Source organism: Coturnix japonica, chromosome 1 (genome assembly GCF_001577835.2).
Source record: "Coturnix japonica isolate 7356 chromosome 1, Coturnix japonica 2.1, whole genome shotgun sequence".
Classification (NCBI taxonomy): domain Eukaryota; kingdom Metazoa; phylum Chordata; class Aves; order Galliformes; family Phasianidae; genus Coturnix; species Coturnix japonica.
In genome coordinates, this window is record NC_029516.1 from 32,191,898 (window position 1) to 32,213,581 (window position 21,684).

General features: G+C 40.4%; 2 protein-coding genes across 2 annotated transcripts in view; both read left to right on the forward strand.

Moving 5' to 3' along the window:
• FRS2 (fibroblast growth factor receptor substrate 2) overlaps positions 1-9,737 on the forward strand; it is a 41,662-nt gene extending 31,925 nt beyond the window's left edge. Inside the window, exons 5-7 of the mRNA XM_015856144.2 lie at positions 126-284; positions 523-686; positions 2,042-9,737. Coding sequence (XP_015711630.1) covers positions 126-284; positions 523-686; positions 2,042-2,992 — 1,274 coding nt within the window. The 3' untranslated portion in view covers positions 2,993-9,737. The remainder of the gene's footprint in view (positions 1-125; positions 285-522; positions 687-2,041) is intronic.
• A 416-nt stretch (positions 9,738-10,153) lies between these two features.
• CCT2 (chaperonin containing TCP1 subunit 2) lies at positions 10,154-20,885 on the forward strand. Its single transcript, XM_015856119.2, has 16 exons — positions 10,154-10,289; positions 10,616-10,690; positions 11,245-11,310; positions 12,178-12,289; positions 12,742-12,818; positions 13,805-13,917; positions 14,794-14,996; positions 15,187-15,287; positions 15,371-15,498; positions 16,181-16,284; positions 17,469-17,588; positions 18,205-18,333; positions 18,428-18,531; positions 19,337-19,436; positions 19,791-19,932; positions 20,571-20,885. Exons 1-16 carry the CDS (start codon positions 10,287-10,289, stop codon positions 20,599-20,601), a joined length of 1,608 nt encoding a protein of 535 aa, XP_015711605.1. The 5' UTR covers positions 10,154-10,286; the 3' UTR covers positions 20,602-20,885.
• Positions 20,886-21,684: the final 799 nt, after the last annotated feature.

A 21,684-nucleotide genomic window follows, 5' to 3' on the forward strand; every position in this document is an offset into this window, starting at 1 on the left:
ACCTTTTTCCCTTTCTTAACAGCTGTTTGTAATGTGGATTCCAGTTATTTTGCTTGAAAGTTATATATATTGTACGTTATGCTTTTTGTGAATTATTTAGATTTCTTTTTCTTGTGTATTTGTAGGAATCTTTGCTTTTAAATGTGCCCGTGCAGAAGAGCTATTTAATATGTTGCAAGAGATAATGCAGAATAATAGTATAAATGTGGTAGAAGAACCAGTAGTAGAAAGGAATAACCATCAAACTGAGTTGGAAGCTCCAAGAACCCCTCGAACACCTACCAGTAAGTATTGCTATAATGGCAAACAACATACCTGAATATAATGTGGTATTTAGCTTATATAAGTACTGGGATGTTCCGTTCTGCAGTTCCCCAGCAAATCCACCTTGTGACTATTTAACTATTTTACATATTTTTATTTCTTCTGAAAGTTGAAGATTAACGTATAAAATGCGTTATACTTGGATACAGTTAAATGTTCTATTCTAACGTGGTTTTGTTTATTTTCTAATTGAATCAGCTCCTGGGTTCAATGCGCAAAGTTTACCTAATGGCTATCCCAGATATCCGTCTTTTGGAGATGCTTCATCGCATCCTTCCAGCAGGCATCCTTCTGTTGGAAGTGCACGCCTCCCCTCTGTTGGTGAAGAATCAACGCATCCTCTGCTTGTAGCAGAGGAACAAGTGGGTATTTTTTTCTCCTTGTGTAGTTCGTGTTCAACATTTGTTCAGATTTTTCTCATGTTTGTCCTGTAGGCTTATGTTTTTGATCCCACACTGTCTCTGAGCTTATTGTCACCCTTATTGTCAAAGCATTTTTCGCTTACTGGAATTTTTCCTGTTACAGCTGGTGTTGATTGCCCTTTATGCTTTTGTTGAATGTCTCTAAAAAGTTTCTGACTCTGTCTTCTCATTAACTGTCTAAAAATAGTTGAAAAGAGCTATTAAATTGCTTCCTACCCTTTACTTAAGGCAACAAGGACATCTCCCTCGGCATTTCCATGTGTATCATGTGTTCCAGTCCCTCTAGTCATGGGCCCCCAACTGGACTCTCTCCAGTACATTGGTGTCCTTCCTCTTCTGGGAGCCCATCAGTCCAAATTCAGTATCGACAGTAGTGAATTGAAGATGATTACTTTCCTAAACCTACTGGCTGTGCTTTATGTAACACCAACCAGCAGAAAGTTTGTATTCATTGCTGCAAGGGCGCACTGCTGACTCACATTCAACTTAGACCACTGGTGCTTTTCTACAAGACTTTTTTCTAGTCAGTTAGTACCGGCCTGTATTGTCGGTATTGTTCCATGCCAGGCACCGGACTTTACATTTGCCTTGCTTAACTTAACGAGGTTTATGTGAGGTCATTCTTCTAGGATGCTGAGGTCCTCAGTGAAAACCTTGCCAGTCTGAGAAAGTACACTATCATGAAGTTTGAGGCTTTTATCATCATTTGAGATGCTGACAATAATGTTAGTTAAATTCAGTAAAACATAATCTGGTGATAAGAAAGGGTTGAAAATAAAAGAAGGTGAGCAGCGCAGTGAGCTGTCTTTTGGGAGGGAATTGGGTTGGAGCCTCTACAGAAAATCTCAGGAGTTGTTACTGCAGACTAAATGAATTTAAAGAATCAGCGTAGAGTCAGGTGAGCTGTAAATAACACTTCAATTTGTAGAGCTTGACAGAGAAGTTGTAAAGGTGGGGGTGAGTTCTGCTGTCAAATACTGCCCTTGATATTTGAGTGCTCAAAGTGTAAGTTTAGAGGTGGCGTTCTTTACTCTAGTCTTTCCCTTTCAGCCTTATGTTGATGTGGGAACTTGGAAAGATAAGTTAGTAGTTTCTTCCTGACCAGAGCAGAGCTGGAGTAGAACCTGGAAAGCTTTAACTACCTTTAACTAGAGCACAGCTAAATTCTACTCTTTCATTAGAGTAAGAGTAACGAAACCAGCAATAAATCAACAACAACAAAAGTAGAGCACAGCTCAGCAAAATGTGGCAAAATGGCATCATCTCCTTTATTTTATCTTTTTTCTTCCTTTCAGGTGCACACTTATGTCAACACTACTGGCGTACAAGAGGAAAGAAAAAATCGATCAAGTGTGCATGCGCCACTGGAATCAAAGCTTTCAAACACTGAAACAACTAAAGTAAAAGAAGATCAGATGTGTACTGATGACAGAGATGCTCACGTTCTCCTGGAGCCTGAAGGAGTCAAGTTTGTTTTAGGACCAACCCCTGTTCAAAGGCAGTTAATGGAAAGAGAGAAACTGGAGCAACTTGGGAGAGACCAAGTTAGTGGCAGCAGCACAAACAATACTGAATGGGACACTGGGTACGACAGTGATGAACGTAGAGAAACACCATCTGGTAATAAATTGGTGTACGAAAATATAAATAGGTTATCAATCCCTAGTGCCTCAGGGGTCAGGAGAGGTCGTTTGACATCCACAAGTACCTCAGATACCCAGAACATTAACAACTCTGCTCAGAGGAGAACTGCGCTGTTGAACTATGAGAACTTGCCATCCTTGCCTCCTGTTTGGGAATCCCGCAAGCTGAGTAGAGATGAAGATGACAGTTTAGGACCAAAGACCCCATCTCTGAATGGCTACCACAATAACCTAGATCCAATGCATAATTATGTCAATACAGAGAATGTAACAGTACCATCAAGTGCTCATAAAATAGAATTTCCACGACGTCGGGACTGTACCCCAACCGTCTTTAACTTTGACATTAGACGTCCGAGTTTAGAACACAGGCAGCTCAACTACATACAGGTTGACTTGGAAGGTGGTAGTGACTCCGACAACCCTCAGACTCCCAAAACCCCCACCACTCCACTTCCGCAAACTCCAACCAGGCGCACAGAGCTGTATGCTGTGATAGACATTGAAAGAACTGCTGCTATGTCAAGCCTGCAAAAAGCACTGCCCCGAGATGACGGTACTTCTAGGAAAACTAGACATAACAGTACTGACCTGCCTATGTGAGCCTGGGAAGCATTAAATCATTTGCACCTTTTGTGAAGTTTATAAAATTGAAGATGCAAGTACTTTGCATTTCTTAACACTAACGCCTTTTATAGACTAATAGAACTTTTTCTGCATACTTCATGTACTTGTCTAACTAAAGGGAATTAATGTAGAGCAAGTATTCATTTAGGTAACACTATTTCATTCTATGGTAGTAATTACTGCATAGCAGCATCGCCACCTTTCACAGTGCCTCTTTAAATTGATTAGAGTCTGAGTGACATGCCAGTTTTGAATTTATAAATATTCTGGTCTGGTGCCTATAGTCAATTAATGGCATTTATAACACTTTTTAAAGCCTCTTGATATATGTGTTATTAGCAGGTAAACCTAATCTTTCAAGACAAATATCTACGTTCATTTCTCATCGACGTGGCTCCTTCAGAATGAAATGTATGTAATTCATTAACTCACTCGGTTTGATGTACACAAGATGTATCGGTTCATCTCAAGGGATATAAACACCACACTTTTCTTTCTTTTTCTTTATTTTTTTTAAATTCCTCAAACACCGAATGGGCAAGAAGGCATTTAATTCCCTGTAGTTTTCATAAGTTGTGTGATATTTGAGAAGTCACATCAAAGTCCGTTGATCGTTGCTATAAACACATCTAAACCCAGCCTTAAGCTACTTCAGATAGAAGAGAATTCCAAGTGGCATATCACGTTCCCTGTGAAATCAGATGGATTTTAATGTTGTTAGAGTTTTTTTGTGTGTGTGAAGGAATTCACAGGTTGGCTATATGAATTAAGGCTCTTTTATCATTTCTTAGTTCACTGTGCCTTCCTTTCTTTGCATTTGTGTTTCTTTTTATCTGTTGTGTTAAGAGTCAAAATCTTGTACATAGCTTTAATTATTGTTCAGGGTTGTGTATGTGTTTGTCTCACTCTCTGCATTTGACAAAGAAAGACTCTTGAAGGTCAAATGTTTGTCTTTGTCCAGCATTGTACTTTTTTAAGCCTGACTGAGATATCCCAGCTCTCCAGCAGCATGCATTATTGCACAACTGGAAAGGTTTATTATGCAGTTATTGTCTTCCTCTGAAGATTCAGACACAGGTTACGTGGGAGTCAGGGTACTGGACTTGGTAGCTCTTTGTAGGAAATTGTACATTCTAGCAATGTGCATCCATAGTCGATAGTATAATTTAGAAAGATACGTAGTAAATTATCTGCAGGTAGTATTGTCTATGAGTATACTTCTTTTCCTTTTGCAGTTGGTGAATTTGGTTTCAGTGAAAGCTGCACAGTGTTACAGGTACATCCAAGCAAAATGTCATTTGAATATGCCAGACGCACCCTTAGCGGAACTTGTTTCCTTTTTTCAATGCTCTGAATAGTTGTAGGATTCTGGCAGTATTGCAGGTGCACCTTGGTACTAGCAGCAGCAGCGGAGGGGATTGTAAAGGAACTGACACTTGTGAACTGGTGTGATGTAAAATAACCCTTGAACTCTGTGAGGAAAAAAAATGCAAGAAAAGCCATGTGAAGACCTGGAAAATAAATAAGGGTCTTCATGCAATATTTAAAACTGTTTTATTTAAAAATATATATATTTTTTCAGGTTTTTAAATTGGAGTGTATCCCTGTAAGTTTGTTAACTCTTTCTTTGGTCTTCTCTCAGTTTAGTAGTGGTAGCAACGGTAGCATCTGAAATACATGTTTCTTGCCACATCATTAAGGGATATCAGGCAACCTTTTAACTCTGAAAGACTTGTAATAATTCTTTACACTGTGTGGTATCGAAATGCCAGATTTACAGAGAATACAATTTGCAGAAGTAAGAGATCGGTGTGGGCTGAGACCATTACGAGGAACTGGAATGAGATGATAATGATTTCACTGTCAAGCTATGCAAACTGTTGTGATAGATCTGTTGGCTTGTGGGGAGAACTTGGTACTCAAGAAGGTGAAGGCTACCTAGAACTAGAGATTTTTACAGGTCTGCAGTGTTAACGCTCCTTTCTGTTGCTTTAACTTGTGTTGTGGACCAGTCTTGTACCGAAGAGAAGTTATGAGGTATTGCACAATACTGGGTTAATGATACTGGTGTGATTCTTGTTCTTAACTTAAGAACATACATTTAAGCACACTTAAATCTGTGAGCCAACCTGCTGCTTCAGTATGTGTTCTGAGGCAAATGTGTTTGATCTAGATAGCTGCCTAGAAATATTTGGTCCTCATCTGTATAGTACAGGTGTCTCCAACTCTGATTAACTGAACTCGTAAAACACACCTGTGAGACTGAGGACACTTTGTCATTGTCAGGTAGGGAAACAGACCTAGTGCAGATCCAAAGTGAGCTGCCAAAATGACAAGAAACATCCCCCCTGAGTTCTGGTGCACTGTCCTATGCATTTATCTTAGTCTCAAATACAAGAGATGGTCTGAATAATAATTTTTTTTTTATTATTATTTTTTAATGCAAGTTTCACAGTACTTCATGTGAGGTGTTTTCTTAGCTCTGGTCCCCAGAATTGAGAACCTATTGAGATTTTGTTCTGTGATTTCTGAATGCATAGCCATGGCATTATTTTTCTTCTTGTGTTTAACATGTACTAAATGAAATACTCATCAAGCAGAGTCAAGTGAAAACTTCCTGTAGCCTTAGTTATATTAACAAATCTGGCACCATATTTTCTAGGACTATGTTTTATATCCTCTTCTACAGGTGGAATAACGCTTTCTTGTTTTGTGTAAGCTGCAAACATACTGGGTAGTCCCGTTACCTGCACTGCTCATCTTTAGCATTCTTTTTATTTCTCTATTTTATGACCCTTGAAGTAGATGTAGTTGTGATGCACTTTACCCTTTGAGACTTGGTAAATGTATTTTCGGTCTCTTTAAAGGTTGTGTTGTTAGGTTTAGTGTCTGTAATTTAGGATTGAATTTTCAGCTGAAGTCTCACCACAGTATTTAGCTCATATTTATTTTGGCCCCACAGATGCATAGAGTGAGAAGCTTCAAGTAGATAACAGTTTTCTTTAGTAACTAAGACATTAAGTTTCCACACGGTAGGTCCTGCAAGAATGGCAACACCGCTACCGGCTCTACTTTTCTTCAGTAGCATGCAATTGGCTGCTGCCCTTCAAGCACGTTTAGCGAGGGAAAGCCTTTAACTGAAGATATTCCTTCGGTGCAATGACTTGTGAAAGACATCGGAGTATCTTTAAGAGAAAGAAAATGTTGAAGCGGTGACCAAAAGTATGTAATGAGGATGGTACCAGAAGTACACTCAGTGAGAATCTAATCCATTGCTTGTATGGCAAAAATATTTCTCCTCAGATGGATACAAAGAGGGAGTCTAGTTTTAATTTTGTACTGTTTCTATGCGATTCCAGAAGAAAATTTTACAGTGACTTTTAGCTATTAATTCGGAATGTTGGTTTTTTTTCCCCTCAATAAGTAAGTTTTGCATATGTGTTAAATTTAAGGGTGTGCATTGAAACCCTGTTCCTATTAAAGTCTACAAAACTTCTGTAGAAATCATAAATTGCTTAATTTCCCCCCCATCACCGCCCCCAGATACCTAAACATTGGCATGTGTTTGAACCTCTGACCGGGGCTTCAGTGTAGAAGTGACCATGGAAAGGTCTTGGCTGTATCAAGTCCAAAACAACGTCAGAAAGGGCTTCTCATCTGCTGGATATTGGACAGTGTGTTTGCTCAGAATCAGTTATTTACGTAACTACTTCACACTGAGACAGAATCATGAGACAGTAGATTGTCATCACTGTTGGGGAAGTAGAACTGCAAGTTCTGGTCAGCTTCATGCACTACTTTCAGCATATAAAGCTGTATTTGATCCAGACCTCTATTTCTGAGCAGTATTTTCCTCTTTGTGTAATGTAGATTCGATGGTGATTTTTTTTTTTTCACTGTACAAACTAACTCAGTGGTTGCAAATAAGATAAAACTGATATATTAGGAACTGGTAGCTGACTGAGATCTGAAGTTTTTCTGTAGCCCCCAAGAAGCCAAAAGAAATGTGATCCTTCTGGTTTGATGGACAGAATTAGGTGGTTTTAGAATTTAATGATAAGATCTTTTCCCATCTTTTCTTTGATGCAGCAAATTAGGCGTTTATATTTGACAGTATTCTCTTAAAATCAACTTAAGTTCATTTACATCTTTATTTTAAATTCATCTACACTCCAAAAGAGAAAAATAAAAAAAAAAAAAAAGAGAAGAAATTCCACCACAAAAGACTGCGTTAAGATGGAGTCAAGTCTGTCAATGTCCTTTTATATAACATGCATTGAAAAGACACAAAGTCATGAGCAAATGTCATAGAATCAGAATTACTCAGGTTGGGAAAGACCTCAAAAATCATCAAGTCCAACCGCAGCCTAACCATAGTACCATGACTCTAACAACCCTCTGCTAAATCATATCCCTGAGCACTACATCCAAACGGCTCTTAAACACATCCAGGGATGGCGATTCAACCACCTCCCTGGGGAGCCTATTCCAGTGCTTAACAACCCTTTCTGTAAATAAGGTCCTTTCTCAATCTTTAGAAATTCCTCTTTTGGACAAGATAAGTGAATAAAGTCTTAGCAGCTGTAACTCTGACCATCAGTACGCTATTTCTTGTGATGTTGTGCTGTAAGTCGTCAGATGTCTTATGAGGATGTTATCCCAATGTGGTGTTTGCTCCAGATTAACGCAGTGTTTTGTTTGGAAATATGTAGGTGTACAGATAGAACATGAGATATAAAGTTACCTTTAAAGTTGATGAAACAAGTTTTGGACATTTCTATATTTTTATATATTACAAAGGGCATTTTGAATTTTTTCTTGCAGTTTTAATAATTATTTAGTGTGGTAATATACATACATTGTGACACTGTTTTCTGATATACCCATTACTTCGGTGTAATTCTATTTTATGTAGCAAATGTGTATATACAAAGGAGATTCTGTAAAAATATGATCATGAAATAGGCTCGAGCCCTCTGGAACAGGGACTGTCTTCCTGCATGTCTGCAAAAGCCCTTCATGCTTCGAGGTCCCAGTCACAGCTCCCGTCCGAGACCTGTGGTGAATGAACTGTCAAGAGATGAATGTGGAGGAGCAGCTCTTCTGCTCTCTGGAGAAGCCTTAGCACAAAGGTGCCATGAAGCTCACCTTGCCTCTCCCCAGTGCCAGGGCCATGCCATGTGTGGTTACACTCAACCACTTGCCAGCAGCCCAGAGAGCCTGGGGTCGGTGCGTCCTTTGCTCTGGTCCTTCCCTTTGGCAGTAGAACAAGAAGTCTAAAGTAGGAGCTTTGATGTCATCAGGGAATCTGCCTTCCTAGTGCTCGGGCCTCGTGCAGCATCCCTTGAAGCCAAACAACTAATTCATATCTGCGTCTGGGCCTCCGGGTGTGTTCCTACAAGATTGAGTTCTGCTGACAGCAGCTCTGTTACACCTGAGGACCTGGTTGGTCAAGTTCTTCAGGAATGGTCTAAAAATACTGTAAAAATATAAATATATTTAATTACATGTACTGAAAACAGGAATCCTATTTGCTGTGGTCAGAGTTCAGACTAGTATGTGTGTTTTGATTTCTTAGTCATACCTGCATATATATTGCTTTAACTATTGTGTATGAAAGAGGAAGTGATTCTAAGTGTGTGAAAGATCAGGATTACACCTGTATTTGTAATGGTTGTGTTATTTAGGAGTGGATATCAGTGAACTTAACTCCATATTAATGCAGTTTTTTTGCATTAGAATATGTGTGTATATCATACACCTGCATTTTATATATAATATATTATATATTTGGTACTAACTTTGTATTTTCCCTGAAATTTGCCAAATCTTGAAGACAAATGTTCTCACTTGTAAGACTTTGGTACATAAGAACTGAATGTATATGAAATGCTCTGGTATGAAAGACAGTAATGTTGTACAGTACCCCACAATGTCTCAACCAGCAGGCGTTGCCTTTTTTGCGTGTTACATCTCAATCCACTGCAGCATCACCTTATGTCTCATGAAATATCGTCTGTGTTTTCTATCTAAACCGCAGAGCTGCCCTTACAGTACAGCTGACAACAGTTCTATCACGTGTGCTGGCTGGTAGGAGTAAGAATACAGTAGTCACCAGTGTGCCACAAATGCATTTATTAAATGCAGAAATACGTGTTTCTACAAAAGGCCAAAATCTTACGTTGTATGTTCCTTTCTTGTCATTACATTGTATGATATTGTAAGATTATTGTATGTCCTAATTTGCATTATAAAATGTTTTTTTTTTCCTACTTAAAGGCATAAATATAGCAACTTTGTATAAAGGTAGCTTTCTAGATTTTTATTTCTTTTATATAAAAAGGTCTAAACAGTGAGAGTATCATTGCCAAACTGTTTATAAAACTTCATTTGCCCTGTTGGATGAATTTGTTTTTACAGACATTCCATATTTCTTTGATGAAAATTATACTATGCAGAAAGAGTGTATTTTTATGCCATTCCATGTTAATCTTAAAAAAAAAAAAACACACAAAAAACCCCAACAAACAAAAAACAAACAGNCCCCCCCCCCCCCCCCCTTGTTTGAAGCGATCCTAATTGAGAAAGCTTACCAAATGTTCACCTTTAAAGCTGTATTATGTATTATGATGTTTTCCCCTTTACCAGTGCCAACTTCATTTGGAAAAAAAAATAATAATAATTGTAGCATGGCAATAAACTATTGATTTTACATTGAAAATAACGTGTGGGTTACTTTAATATGTGCTGCTGTTAGTGTGGGTGCATACTGCATTAGTAGCCTGTTTTGCTCTTCTGTAATATCACACAGGATTGTAGGGGTTGGAAGGGACCTCTAGAGATCATTGAGTCCAACACCCCTGCCAAAGCAGGCTCCCTACACCACGTCGCACAGGTAGGTGTCCAGGAGGGTCTTGAATATCTCCAGAGAAGGAGACTGCACCACCTCCCTGGGCAGCCTGTTCCAGTGCTCCGTCACCCTCATATATAAATGTCTAATCTCAACGAGCCCTGTTTCAGTGTACAGCTTAGTAGCTGTACATGCTCTGTGCTCTGTGACAAGTCCCTTTCCTGTATGCCCCCATTGAGGTAATGGCGGGCTGCCCCATCCCGCTCCCTCCCCCCGCCTCGGTGCGGACTGCATCTCCCACAGCGCCGCGCGGCTCCATCCCCGCCGCTTCCTGTGACGGCAATTCCGCCGTGCTGTGGCGCTGTGTGGCGGTGTGTGAGCTCGTCCCGTACCGGAGCCGGCTGTGTGTCCCTCGGCATCATGGTGAGCAACGGACGGCCCCGCACCGCGCCCGCGGAGCTTCCACCCGAGGGGGGGAGAGGGAACGAAGGAGGCGCGGAGCGGCGGGGAGTGGAGTGGAGTGTGGAGGAGGAGGTTGGGCCTGGAAGGTTCCAGAGCGCGCACGAGGCGAGCCCGTTAGGCCGCGGGCGGGTCTATTCAGTATTAATGTACTTGTTATCAAAACCAAGCGTGACACGGGAATGATTTCAGTATTAAAGCCATCTTAGCTTGCTAGTGCTGGGGATTTGTGTTTAGAATACAGTGTTTTGTCAAAGCTCCGGGACTATTCTCTGCTCTCTCTGCTGTAGGCGTCCATTTCTCTCGCTCCCGTCAACATTTTCAAGGCAGGTGCAGATGAAGAGAAAGCAGAAACAGCTCGGTTGGTAAGTTTATTCTCTCAGATAAATGATGCTCTGGGTAATTACAGTCGTTCTTTTACATTTAAATTTACTTTCAATGTGTACTGCTGTAGAGCTTCAGTAGTCTCGTTTTGTCTTTTGTTGTTACAGAAGGTAGAAGTGTTTTGTTCATATCAGCAGTGTTCTTCTTTCAAGGCCATGCTGGATGGGGCCCTGGGCAACCTGATCTAGTAAAGGTGTATGTTTGGTGGCCCTGCCAGGCAGGGGGGTTGGAACTACATGATCCTTGAGGTCCCTTCCAACCCGGGTCATTCTGTGATTCTGTGTATCTCAGCTTAGGAGGTTCTTATTCCTTGGAAGTCTTTTGGCTCTGTTATGTGGTTTTATGCTTACTGCAAAAATTAAGTACGTTACTGAAATGTAGCACTTAAGAAACTTGGAACCAGATTCTTCTGGAAGGAGTTTGCCTGTAGAAGAATTTAGTTAAGATGTCCCCTTGGAAGTTAGAGCCTAGCTCTTACTTACTGTTTTAAAGTAGAAATAAAGAATTTTCTAAGGTGTATTTGTTTTTGTTACAGTCATCCTTTGTTGGTGCAATCGCTATTGGTGACCTGGTCAAGAGCACTCTGGGACCTAAAGGCATGGTAAGATAGCTTCAAGTCCTCAGTGGTCAGACCTGTTCATTTCAGGCTTTAGCCCACGCAAACCTCATGGAGGTTCGTGAGGCCAAGTGCAAGATTCTGCACCTGGGTCAAGGCAATCGCAGACATGAACACAGGCTGGGCAATGACTGGAGCCCTGTGGAGGAGGACTTGGATAGATTGTTGAATGAAAAGCTGAATATGAGCCAGCAATGCATGCTTGTAGTCCAGGAAGCCAACCATGCTCTGGGCTGTATTGAAACAGTTGTAATCAGCAGAGAGAGGGAGGGCATTGTCCCCCCTGTTCTCTCTTAAGAGGACATGCCTGCAATACTCTGGGTTGGGGTGCCTGACACAAGAAAAGCGTGGAGCTATTGGAGTGGGTCCAGTAGAGGACACAGGGATGATGAGAGGGCTGGAGCACCTCTCTTACAGAGACAGGCTGAAGGAGCTTGGCTTGTTGAACCTGGAGAAACAAAGGCTCCAGGGAGACCTCAGTGCAGCCTTCCGGTGTAGAAGCCTACAGGAAAGCTGGGAAGAGTGTGTAGTGATGGGACAAGGTGTAATATTTTTACTCTGAAAGAGGGCAGGTTTAGATTAGTTATAAGGGGGAAATACTTCACTCTGAGGGTAAAGAGGCCCTGGCACAGCTGTCCAGGGAAGCTGTGGATACCCCCATCCCTGGAGCTGTTCAAGGCCAGGTTGGATGGGGCCCTCGGCAGCCTGAGCTGGTGGACAGCGACCAGCCCACAGCAGGAGGTTGAAACTGGATGGTTTTTAAGGTCCCTTCTAACTCGCACCATTGTATGATAATTTAGTTTTAATAGTTACTGTTCTTTTTCAAACTGTTCTATTTCTTGCATCACGTAGGACAAGATTCTCCTCAGTACTGGGAGGGATAGCACGGTGACAGTGACCAATGATGGTGCAACCATCCTGAAAGCTATTGGAGTTGACAACCCAGCTGCCAAGGTCTTGGTTGGTGAGTTTCTAACAGTTTGTCATTGTCATACATGGAATTTCTTCACTTGTAACTTTCTTACGTAGTTTTAACTTCTTCATAGAGAAATATTCTACACAGTGTGAAAAATTGACATATTCTGTGATATTGCTTATCTATACTTGAGAGCATCTGTCTGGCCTTACTTTATTTTGATCATGATCTTTAGGCACACGTTGAGAGGGGGGTGGCTCTTGAATACTGATAGGCTAAAACAGGTCTGTGTTGCAAACGACGATGGGGAATTTGAAGGATGATGTTGTGTTTGATTTGCATCTCAGTTTCAGTCTGAGTTACAGTTTGACAGCCTCTTTGGCAGTGGAATTCTTTTTTCTTCCTTAAAGTCATGTGAGGTACAAATGCTGAAGATAATAGCTGCTAGGGGCGTTCAGTCTGTTTTGAATGCAAGCATTAATGCAGTGCCTTTCTTTTAGATATGTCAAAGGTTCAAGATGATGAAGTTGGTGATGGAACTACGTCTGTCACAGTGTTGGCAGCTGAGTTGCTGAGGGTGATGTATTAACATTTTTAGACGGTTTCATATAGGCTGTGTAGTCCTGGGATGCCAGTAGGAGATGTGTTGTTGATGCTTATGAAGTGGGCTCCCAAAGGATAGGAATACTTTGCCCCGTTGCCATTAAACTGGTAGGAAAAAACCCTTGCATACTGTCTTCATGTATTATTTTAGATATATTTTGATGTAGTCGGTATAATGCATAGACTCACAAGTATTTTGATTTGATACATTTCTTTAAAAAATACTTTCTCCTTATTTTATTTTACAAGTGAAACAAAGTATTCCTGTGTCATAGGCCAGTTTCTGGATTTTGCATTGAGCAGTGCATGCAATGTGAGGCTCCTTTAAAATCCTTTTCCACAGTGTCCAGGAGGGGAAAAACCAGCCTTGTCAATTTCTGTTGTTGTGTGCACATGACCTGAATTTGTAATATTCCTTTTAAACACTGCAGATTGAAGATTACCAAACACTGTGTTTGAAGTCACTATGAAATAGGTCCTAGAACTGAAGAACTCAAGCTGTACTGGGGAATCTAATGGTCATAGTTAGTGGATCTGAGATTAGGAGCATCTGAGAAATGGTGTGTCAGCTTGCTGACTTCCTTGCAAAAGGGACTTTGAGGGTGTTCCTTGCTTTCCTCTGAGCCCCCACTGCACCTTCAGTTACAGGTTTAAATGAACAAGGAACCAATGTGTAACATCAAGTGAGAGTTGGCTGTTTTGATGCATGTGTCTGGTTGCTATTCATATTAGAATTAGTTTTGTTACTTAATTCCAAGGGCAGATCATATTTGCCTGGATTGGAGGGGGGGGGAGTGGAAAGGTGCCTAGGATGTTCTCCCTCTCTCAGGTCTTCACTTCATTTTTATAGTCCTGATGCTTTTGCTGGCATTCAGAATCTTCAGACTACTCCGAAATATCTTTCCTAGTTAATGTAAATGTTCTGTTTAAGAAAGCTAATGATTAATTTTATTCAAATAGGAGGCAGAGTTACTGATTTCAAAGAAGATTCATCCTCAGACCATCATTGCAGGTTGGAGGGCAGCCACAAAAGCTTCGAGAGAGGCACTCTTGAAAGCAGCTGTGGATCATGGGTTAGTAATGTAGAGTTGTGGAAGCTCGTTATAAACTATTTGAGAATGAAACTTACCAATGAGAATTATAGAATGCTGGGGATTTTTTTGCTGTTTGAAAGAAGCAGAATAAATGAATACTTGAGGGGAAGAGACTACTTTTGAGTTTGGTGAACTGTAAAAGCTTTGTAAGACTACTGAAAATTGCTTGTGGTATTCAGAAACAGAAAATGAACAGTAATTCTCTCCATAGGACAAAAGTCTGAGTCGTTATTTCAGATCTCTTGCTCTGATTTTAAGTTTCTTTGAATTCTTTACCTGACTGCACAGGCTTTTCTAAGCAGGTGCAGAGTTTTTGTTGTTAATCAGTTTAAACTATTCTTGTAGTGAAATTACATATCATAGAATACCAGTCCAGTGTTTTAGTACAAATAGTGCAAGGGCAATTAAATATATATATATATATATATTAGATATAGCCTTGATATAGAAAGAAGAAGCACCAATTTCTACTTACTAGTGTAGGTTTAAATGTTGTACCATGTTACATAGCCAAAAATCATGGGTGTCATCTTGACATACAGGTTGCTGATAGTACATGCTAACGTGGTCCCTGATCAAAGTAGCAAAATGCAGGTAATTACTGTAAGGCAGCATTGATGTTGTAAAAGAAATGACAACTAGCAGTTAACAAAGTACCGCTTCAACAAAAATGAGGCTAAATTAATTTAAAGCCAGCTTCAAAAAAATATTTCACCTGTGGCTTCTCCAGTTTCTAAATGAGTATGGGTATTATCTCAAAACACCAAGCAGAAATACCATGATAGTGATAGTCTAGTGATACTCAAGGCTGCCAGATTGAGACCTACTAATGTAGCTGTGTTGCCTTTATTGTAGTGATGATGAAGTGAAGTTCCGTGAAGACTTGATGAACATTGCAGGAACAACTCTCTCATCAAAATTACTCACTCATCATAAAGATCACTTTGTCAAGCTGGCTGTAGAAGCTGTTCTTAGATTGAAGGGTTCTGGGAACTTGGAAGCCATCCACATCATTAAGAAGCTTGGTGGAAGTTTGGCTGATTCTTACTTAGATGAGGGTAAGTGTTTGTATGTTGGCTGTAATTGTGCTTAAGAAATGAAACTTAAAAGTTATGCATTGCTATGGTAAACTGAATTTTACAATACTTTATGGTATTACTTTACAAGACTTTTATTTTTACAATAATATAAATGGACTGTTGTCCTTTCTTAATTTGAAGTCTTCAAAAAAATCTTCTATTTCTACAGGCTTTTTGCTTGACAAGAAGATTGGTGTAAACCAGCCAAAAAGAATTGAGAATGCAAAGATTCTCATTGCAAACACTGGTATGGATACAGATAAGATTAAGGTACGTACGGGACTGCTGTTTTGAAACAGTGTTTTCATAAGCAGAGTTATCTGTTCAGGCTGAACTTGTTCTCTTTAATTTAGATTTTTGGCTCTCGTGTTAGAGTGGACTCTACAGCAAAGGTTGCAGAAATAGAACAGGCAGAAAAGGAAAAAATGAAGGAGAAAGTAGAGCGCATCCTTAAGCATGGAATAAACTGCTTTATTAACAGGTATGTTTTCATGGAGAAGGGCTGGGGTGTATAATGCAAACACAAAGTAGTGAGGTGATATGTTTGCCACTTAAATACCACCAAGGAGATGTGTGATGGATCAAGGCAATATTGATCTAGAGTAGGAAGACTCTTCTTTGTATGTAACCAGAAGTGCCATTTGTATCTTTTGAAGATAGACTATAAGTATCTATTTTCATGAGGTGATGTCTCCCAGCTTCTGAATTTCTACAGCTCTCCTCTGATTTGAAAGGGGAAAATACTTTGGTTTTTGGGATTTTGCGTTGGTAAGGAATTAAAGAAAATCTTTTCCACGTTGTTCTTGTGCACCTTGCTATAGAATTGGCAGCTAAGCTTCTGTCAAGCACCTAGAATCAATGGACTTGGAATTCAAAGCATTGGTGATATTGTGTCCTCAGAGGCAATGTGTTCAGAACTATTGTAGTTTGAATTTTTGTAGCTTTTCTTTCTTTCCCCGTCACTGCTGTTTGTTTGCTTCTGTGTGAGTGTGACTTTGGGTGGCTGGTGCCTCACATACAGCTGTTCCTGTAGCTTTCAGAAATCTACATCCATGCTGCTAAGAATTGACTGTCCTTTGGTACCCGAGTAACAAAGGGTTTAGAATCTTACAAAATGTTTGTTGTTTCTGTAATTAGAAGTTGTGCCTTTGCTTTCATTGCAGACAGCTCATCTACAACTACCCTGAACAGCTTTTTGGGGCTGCTGGTGTCATGGCTATTGAACATGCAGACTTTGCTGGCGTGGAACGTCTGGCTCTCGTTACAGGTATGTAGGCTGCTTTACTGTTAGACGGCTTTACTGTGCAATGCATGGAGGGTGGCATTTGTTTGATCTTCAGTAAATGTCAGTGACTGATCACCTGGCTTTTACTTTCTTTGAGCTATTAGGGAGATCTGTGAATTCGAAAAGCATAAGCTTTATTTTACACAACTTGCCTACAGACAGGTATGGAGGGCTATGAAATTAAGCATAAGTAACTTTAAAACTAAGTTGTGGATATACCAGCGCTCAGTTATCTGCTATTGAAAGAACACTCAGTTTCTGTTCTTAGTATATAACGTTTCACTTGTAAAATGGTTGATTCTGAATCCTTCCTTCATAATGATGTAAAGATGTTTTCTCTACCAACCATGAGAGAAGAGCCATGAATCTAAGTGAAAAATAGAAATATGAACTGGTTAAATTGTCTTTTGTATTTTAAAAATACTTCAGATCAAGTCCGTGCTTGATAAGTGTTAGAAAAGTTTGTTTTCTGGGGAAAAGATACTTCAACCTTGTTATAAATGTATGTTTTACTGTAATAACAGAAGAGTAAGGGCACATCCTATGTTAAAAATGCGGGCCTGAGTCATCAGCTTGATGTGGACTTGAAATAATGTGAACAATCTGGATATTTTCAATAGTGGTCAGTGATCAGGGAAATGGAGAGTTTGTTTTGCAGAGAGAAAATTTATGGTCTGCTTTAGTAATTAAAACTAAAACTGCAGTTGTGTGCTGCTGTCTGTAGGCACCTTGATGCAGTGAGAAGCTTTATTACGGAAGAAATTCAGATTTTATAGACAGAGCGAGTGGACAGTGATAGACCATGCTGGATCAAATAATAGAGCATAAATGCATACTGTACTATACATTTCATCTTGCTTCGTAGCTGCAACTAAAGCAGTGCTGTGAACTAATGAGGTCTAATAGAGCATTTGTGAATGTGTGAATGAATGCATGTGAGTGATTTCTTTAGAGCTATTGTAGTTCTTCTGGCACAAAACACTGACATTTTAAGGGCTTACCAATGTCAGCAGAAGGCTTCTGGTACATACACTGACATCAGAAAAATCTGGCTTATCAATATTGTTATGTTGAATTTGTTCCTATGTGCGGTTATGTGGATTTGTTTTCTTTCCTTTTTTGGTCTTGAGGATGCCTTTTGACTTCATATAACCTTTCATTTGTAGGTGGTGAAATTGCATCAACCTTTGATCACCCCGAGCTAGTAAAGCTAGGAAGCTGCAAGCTGATTGAAGAAGTCATGATTGGAGAAGATAAACTCATTCATTTCTCTGGTGTGGCAATGGGTGAGTGTTTTTTAACAGGGATGGCGCACTGCAGTGTTTAACTCTGCTGGCGCTGTTCAGTTACCCAGATGGCAATGCCATGTAGTGACTTATCTATCTTTTTCCAAATGCCTTACTCTTCAATAAAACACGATTCCTGCAAAAATACATCTTCATGGATGAAAACTGTTCATTTACATTACATTAAACATTTACATAAGCAATTGGGAGTATGTATCCAGGATTTCTACTTGGGGTGATTAAATTGATGAGAGAAGTAGCAATCTGTCATGCTTCGAGAACTGGCCAGCTGGTTCTAATAAAATACCAGTACCATCAATTTCCAGGTGCTTGTTTTGAGATAAAAGATTCGCTTCCTGTTAAACTAGGAAATACTGGGAGCAGCTCACTGATGAAAGCAGAAGTATAGTGCACATCATTTCAGTCTGCCTGTGAAATGTCATCATACTTCCTCTCTTCCTCTGTACAAATGGATTGCTTTATGTAGAATTTAATTGCAGTGATGGCAAAACCATTTCAAGTGCTTTGTGATTTAATTGTCTCGTGCCATGTTAATGCTCTCATCTTGCTGTTATTGTTTGTTTGTTTTCAATCTTCCTGTATTTGAACTTCGTAGGTGAAGCCTGTACCATAGTTCTGCGTGGAGCAACACAACAAATTCTAGATGAAGCTGAGAGGTCTTTGCACGATGCTCTCTGTGTTCTTGCCCAGACTGTGAAGGACACTAGAACTGTTTATGGTGGAGGTATTGAATTCTCTGTACTATGGGCATGGTACACATTTTGTATTACTATTCAACTCACATACGTATAAAACACTTGTGTGTCTTCATTGTGCAGGTTGTTCAGAGATGCTGATGGCTAATGCTGTTGCAGAACTTGCTATCAGAACTCCTGGCAAGGAATCTGTTGCAATGGAGTCCTTTGCTAAGGCTTTACGAATGGTAAGTTTGGTTAATCAGAATGCTGGATTAATGTAAAGCTGCGAGAGCTCATTGGTTTATTGACTTCTGATATCAGACCATTGCTTCTTTGTCCACCTTCTGGCTTTCTAAGATATAATAATGTATCTTGGATGAAAAATTACTGTTTCTACAAAAGCCCTTGTATTCCGTTTGATTGTATTTGTGCTCTAGTGCTATCCAGAAGTTTCTGGACTTCTGCTGCCGGCTGTGTCTTAGTAGGAATTGAAGTACCACAAGAAAATAAGTTTATAGAATATCATGGTGTTAACAGGCACTCAGTGCGGGGACGGGTTGCCTTCCTGTTTCTCTGTTTTAAATTAGGAAAACCCCTCCTTAGGGAATTAGTCTGTGAAGCATCTCTCTGAAAGAAAAGAAGTAAGGAGCCAAGTGAGACTCGGTGTTACCTCTTCTGTCAGTTCATGCAGGGTTTGTAAACACTGATCTGGTGGTTGGTGCTGATTGGTAAGCTGCGTTCTTACACCCTCCAGTTGTAGTATGAAGTGATGAACAGAAACATGTTTCTTTCTGTCCATGTAAAACAAGGTGACAAATCTGCTAATGCACTTCTGTCCTCTCAGCTGTTGTCTTACAGCTTTAAACAAAAGGCTGGTTGGATTGTTTTTTCTATTTTCTGATCAATGTGACAGATAATCTACTGTTTTTGATTAGCTGCTCTTCTTGAAACTGAATAGTCAGATGGCAGTGTCAAAGTGTGTGATGTTTTTGACTGTAGGAATCAGTCCATGTGTTAATTAAAACCAACTTGTTGTGTTTATCTTCTTAGATCCCAACAATAATAGCTGATAACGCTGGTTATGACAGTGCGGATTTGGTTGCTCAGCTCAGAGCTGCTCACAGTGAAGGGAAGACGACTTACGGACTTGGTAAAGAGCTTGATGTTATTTCTCTTCTTGGATTGCTGTTTGAGTGTGGGGGGGGGAGGGTTACACTTACTGAAGGTGTTTGTCACTGATAAACTCAGCTGGAAGAACTGAGTATGTTAATGCCACAGTAGGTGCAGTGATTTAAAAATAATAATAACTGGAGAGGAATTATGAACTTAAGGGAGGGACCCTGATGTGAATTGCTTTACTTAATACCTCCCCTACTGTCAGTATAGTTCATTTGAACCGGTAAACTGTTGGGTCATCAGCTTCTGGTAATTTCCTTCCAAATAAGCAAGGGAAGGGAAAAGCCCACACAAAACAAACCACTTCTTAACCTGTGTTTTCTTTCAGATATGAAAGAGGGCACCATTGGAGACATGGCAGCGCTGGGAGTGACAGAAAGTTTCCAAGTCAAGAGACAAGTTCTGCTGAGTGCAGCTGAAGCAGCAGAAATGATTCTTCGTGTAGACGACATCATTAAAGCAGCTCCGAGGTACGACTAGGATGTCTGCATTGGTCAGCTACAGTAGTATGAAGTAACCTCCTTCCAAGGAAGAGTAGCTGCAGAAAAAGTCTCAGTCTGAAACTATTTGAGATGAAGGCTGACATCTGACGTGCCAGCGCTTGTTTAATATGAATTTTTCTGTATGAGCAATATGAACAGGCCCTTAGAGCCATCAGTGCACTCAGCATAGCGTTCCTGAGAAATGCCTGCTTAATCTGAAGACACCATCTAGTCACATGGCTCTTAGAGTACTAAAACATCTGCAGAAGTGGCTGAGTGAAATGTAAGGGGCTTTTCTTTTAGAAGAATGCACAGTTAAATGTGCAGCTGCTTCTGAAACAGAATCTGCACCTGAAACAAAATCGTGTTTGTTACAAAGTGTAGGAAGAAATCTTACTTCTAGGCAGGTTATCCTGCCCTTGCGATGTAGTTTGCACTGTTTTATGACTCCTTTCTTGCTATGACCAAAGCTTGTGTCTTAGCACAAAAGGCACTGCCATCTCAATGCTGTGAGATGAATCTGGCACTGAATACAAAACATCAATAGAAAAATAAAGGCAGGAGGGGGGGAGGCTGGTCAGCCTCGGCATAGGGGAAAGCTTTCTGATCTTTCTTTTTCTCCCCAGAAAACGCGTACCAGACCATCGCCCTTGTTAAAATTCTCCTGGTACCGGAGACTGCGTGGACCAGATCTCACTTAGTCAACTTTTTTTAATGATTTAGTTTTTGTGAGCTTATGGAACAGAAGCTTAAGATGAGCAGCTCCATCAGCAATGGCAAGAAGAAACTGTCTTCAGCTTCTCTTTAACTTATTTTGGTTTATGTGTGTTGTGGGTAAGATTCACTTCCACATAAAACACGGGCCTTATACACCGTACAGCTTCTGTTCCTTTCCACGTTCCACTTAAGATACACAGAAATAAAAAGTCAAACAAAATTCATCACTGTTGTGTTGGTCCTTGAGTGAGGACAGGAAACAGACTTAGGACACTTGGAAGTGAACAGATGAGCTAACGCTGGGCTTGTGCTCTCACACTGCTGTATGCGCCAGCGGCACCTTCTTCTTTAGGATGACTCTGTTCATTTTTTATAAGCAGTTTATTCCAGTCCTGGCTGGATAGACTCGGAATCTAAGAAGTAGGTTCTAAAGTGGTTATCCTTTTCTAGTGATAGTGGAGTGCTATTTGTGTTCTGATGCTAAGAAGACAAAAAGCTGAAGAGGGATTTTAGTCAGTGCCCATAACAGTAACTTAAATTGCACTGCAAATTTAACATAGGATGCTTAGAGGGAAATAGCTGGGAAGAAGCATCAACATGCTGGATTGAGGAGTCTGTGTGTGTTAGGTTATATATGGAGGCTGCCTATTAAACTTAGGGCAGTTGGAGGGGAATTGTGCCATGCTGCGTTGCTTTCCTTTTTCTCCCCCTTTAGCCCCGTTTCTGTTACGAACTGTGCATTCCTTCCTATCCCATTAGTTGGTGCAAAGGTAATGCTTTTCCTTGTTAGACCAGTGCCTCCACCAGGAGCTGGAACAGCAGTGAAGCCTTTGATTCCTATAGCAGCCTTCACGGAGGTTTTGGTGGCAATTCTCAGTAGAGACGAGTGGCGGCGCCCCGTCTGCGCAGCAGCCTGCAGAGAGGAGCTGGCTGGGCTCCATGACCCATCTGGCCCTTCCCAGAGTAACGCCGCACCTTGGCAAATGACAGGGGCTGTCTGCCAAAGCAGGAAGATTAATTTGA